Source organism: Caenorhabditis briggsae, assembly GCF_000004555.2.
Source record: "Caenorhabditis briggsae complete genome, chrIII, whole genome shotgun sequence".
NCBI classification, from domain to species: domain Eukaryota; kingdom Metazoa; phylum Nematoda; class Chromadorea; order Rhabditida; family Rhabditidae; genus Caenorhabditis; species Caenorhabditis briggsae.
Window position 1 is genome coordinate 13738531 of NC_013490.2, and position 3357 is coordinate 13741887.

The 3357-nt window shown below is 38.0% G+C and overlaps 1 protein-coding gene across 1 annotated transcript in view; it reads right to left on the bottom strand.

The window, feature by feature from the left end:
- The window catches only part of Cbr-gly-5, a gene marked incomplete at both ends in the record, with an annotated part of 14226 nt that overhangs the window by 3294 nt on the left and 7575 nt on the right, over nucleotides 1-3357 (bottom strand). The window contains 2 exons of the mRNA XM_045244625.1: nucleotides 1503-1757; nucleotides 3195-3323. Of these exons, the coding sequence (XP_045097705.1) occupies nucleotides 1503-1757; nucleotides 3195-3323 (384 nt within the window). The remainder of the gene's footprint in view (nucleotides 1-1502; nucleotides 1758-3194; nucleotides 3324-3357) is intronic.

The following is a 3357-nucleotide window of genomic DNA, read 5'->3' on the forward strand; positions in this document are numbered from 1 at the left end:
AAACAACAAAAATATTTTTTTTAAAGGAAAAAATAAAAATTTGCGGGGAAAAAATGAGAAAAAAAAATAATGCAAGCGCGCCCCATGGCTAACAGCGTTCCAATTAGGGACAGTTCGACTCCGACACAGTTCGAATTTCGCACAGTTCGATTCTGCTCTTGTTCTGTTTTGACACATGTTCGATTTTAGGTCTGTTCGATTTTGGAAGCGTTCGAATTCGTCGTACCCCCCACAAAACACCAAAAAAAGAAACCAAAAATTGTCTGTGTAGCTGAGCTACAGTAGCCTTTCCAATTTCACTGTTCTACAGTATTAATTTTGAGAATTTTCTAGAGTTTTCTAGAATTTTACGATTTTTTCTCTTCATTTTGTTCCAATTTTCAAGTTTTGAGGTTATTTTAAATAGAAAAAAAACACCGAAAAAACCCCAAAAATCGAGAAAAAGCTGCAAAAAGTTGTGTAACGGACAATTTTTCGACATGGACTCCCGGAAAAATATTAAAATCGAACCCCAATTGGACCATAACCTCCTTTCAAACTCGTTAATTTCGGACTGAACAAAATGGATACGGTAGAAAATCACAAGCACTATAAGACGATATGCTCCCCAATACTGTAGCTCGGCTATGAGCAAAGTTATAAACTAAAAACCATGTGAGCTTCGCTAGCCACGGTTTTTCGCCTGTAACTTTGCTCATAGGCTAGCTACAGTATCTGGAATAACATCATTTTGTAGCTCTTGTCTTTATCTATCGTATCTATGTTGTTTGGTCCGAAGATGTAGATTTTGAAGAAAGTTATGGTCCCTTGAACAGAGAAAAAAAAAAGTGAAAATCGTTTTAGCGCATTTTAGGCCATTTTTTGCCCATCATCTTCTTCTTCCTCCGCTTCTTCTTCTCCATGTTGCTCCATTGACGCGAAATCTTCAACATCTGAGCTTCCTTTCAAAAGATTCTCTTCTGTGAACCTAGGAAGTTCTCAAAGATCCCAAGTCTTGAAAGATCCTCAGATCCCTGAGCTTTAGAATCCTAAGATCCCAGATATCCAGGATTCTCCAGATTCTAGGAGCCTTTAAGAATCTAAGAAGATCTTGAAGATTCAAAATTCTAGTATTCCTAAGATCCAGAGCTCTACGATGCAGAATTTAGATTCCCAAAATTTTGGGATTTTAGAACCTTGATTTCCAGGCTTCCAGGATCTGACGTCTCCAGGTTTGGAAGCCCAGGATCTTCAGTATCCAGACGCCCAGAAGTCCTCGGATCTTCAAGATCTCTATATCTGAGAAACTTCCGAAACTCAGACTAATTGGCTTCTGAATCCTAGAGAATCCCCAAGGATCCTAGAAGATCCTGAAGGATCAGAATCCCAGGGTCGAAAGTCTTCAAGTTCAGAATCCTAGGATCTGTAGGATCTAAAATTCCAGCATCCCCAAGACTCAGGATCTTCGGTATTCCAGAATCCATTGCTCCATCTCCATCTACTCTCAGCCACTCATTTCCAACCTGATTTCCTCCTTGCTCATGACACGGATACGGTGTGATCGCCTTGTTCTCCACTTCGTCCCCAACAGCCGAGTCCAGACATTGTGACGTTTGCGCGTTTCGCAGCTGACAAGAAACAACGCTTGTTGGGGGTCGGGAACTCACCTGATTGCCGCCCTGACCGTGACACTGATACGTACCGACCGGCCGATTCTTTTCGTGTCGACCCACCATGCAATCGAGACATCGTGCGGGTTGCACCGCACTGTTGCGCACCTTCAAATCACCAAAACGAGCCACATGACAATTTTTTAAAAGACAGTGAAAAATAGTGATAGTGATAAAAATTGTGATTAGAGAAAAAAAATAGAGAAAAACAACCTCTAATAGAAGAGCCCTCTAACTTTGAGCTCAATTATCTCGGCTCCTATAAGAGCTATCAAAAATCTGTCTACTGAAAAACTGTTTATCATGTTATCAGGAATGTTTTATCAGTTGACAAAATTTTGATAGCTGTTACAGTAACCCAGATAATTGAGCCCAAACTTTGAGCTTAATTATCTTGGCTCCTATATGAGATATCAAAAATCTGTCTATCGATAAAATGTAGCTGATAACTTGATAAACATTTTATCAGTTAACATATTTTTGATATCTCTTACAGTAACCCAGAACCATGAGCTCAAAGCTATAAGTGCCCTTCTATTAGAGGTTCTATCTGCATCTTTTTTAGACTTTAGAAGTGTGATTTGACTACAAAAACTACAAAAATAAAACGCCACACTACAAACTACAAGACAGTGTGTGCTAGGCTAGCAAACGCGCTCTATTGACAATTTTCGTTCTAACTAGCTAGATTATCAACGGAGCGCATTTTCCACATGCAAATGCGCTCTATCGATAAAAATGAGCACAGAGAGTGTAGAGATGGTGAGAGACGCAGAGAAAAAAGCGATTTCTGATGGGATTATCAATGGAGCGCGTTTGCATTTTTCGGTTAGTTTAAAGGGATTTTTCTTTCTCACAGAGGTTAAGAATAGAAGTTTTCGAAAAAATCCCAAATTTTCAGATTTTTCACAAATCTGAAAATTCCAGATATTTCAGGCCAAAATCATGCGAAATTTCACAAAAAAAAACGAGCAAAATCATGCAGAGAAAGAGAGACATGGACCACACAGACACAACAAGCTACAGTAACCCTCCCAGAACTACAGTAACCCCCCAGGTTTTTCGGCACGGATCAGCAATGCACGGTCAGCGGAGAGAATCAGATGATTTTTTTTTGAATTTTTTTGAAAATTTTTTTTAATTGATCAATTAATTAATTAACTAATTATGTTTAGAAATTAGGATTATTAATTGACAAAAATAGGGAAAAACGGACATTGGACACCAATTTTAAAAAAATCGTTAATTAACCGAAAAAAGTTAATTACCCTAATTATCTTTTTTCAATTGAAACCCAATTAACCAAAAATGAGGTGATACGTGGACAAAAATGAAAAATCAGGATAAGAGTGATTAGGTGATAAAATAAAGGCTTCCCATGGGGGCGGTAATTAGGTTTTTAATTAGTTAATTATCTAGTTAATTAGGCAATTAGAGTAGTAATTAAAAATGAAAAAAACCAATTTTTAGAGCTATTTTCGAGCTAGAAATATTCAATTTTTTAGATAATTTTTTTTCCAAAAATTTCAAAAAAAGAAGACGTACCTCTCCTTTGGCCACAGATTCTCCGGGAACAAAGAGTTCCGGAAAAATGTTATCCAGGTACCATTTGAACGATTTGCAGCCCAAATCCGAACGAAGCTTCTTTCTGGCAGAGACATCTCCGAAATCGCCCTAAAAGGCGAAAAATGGGTACCGAGCTCGAATT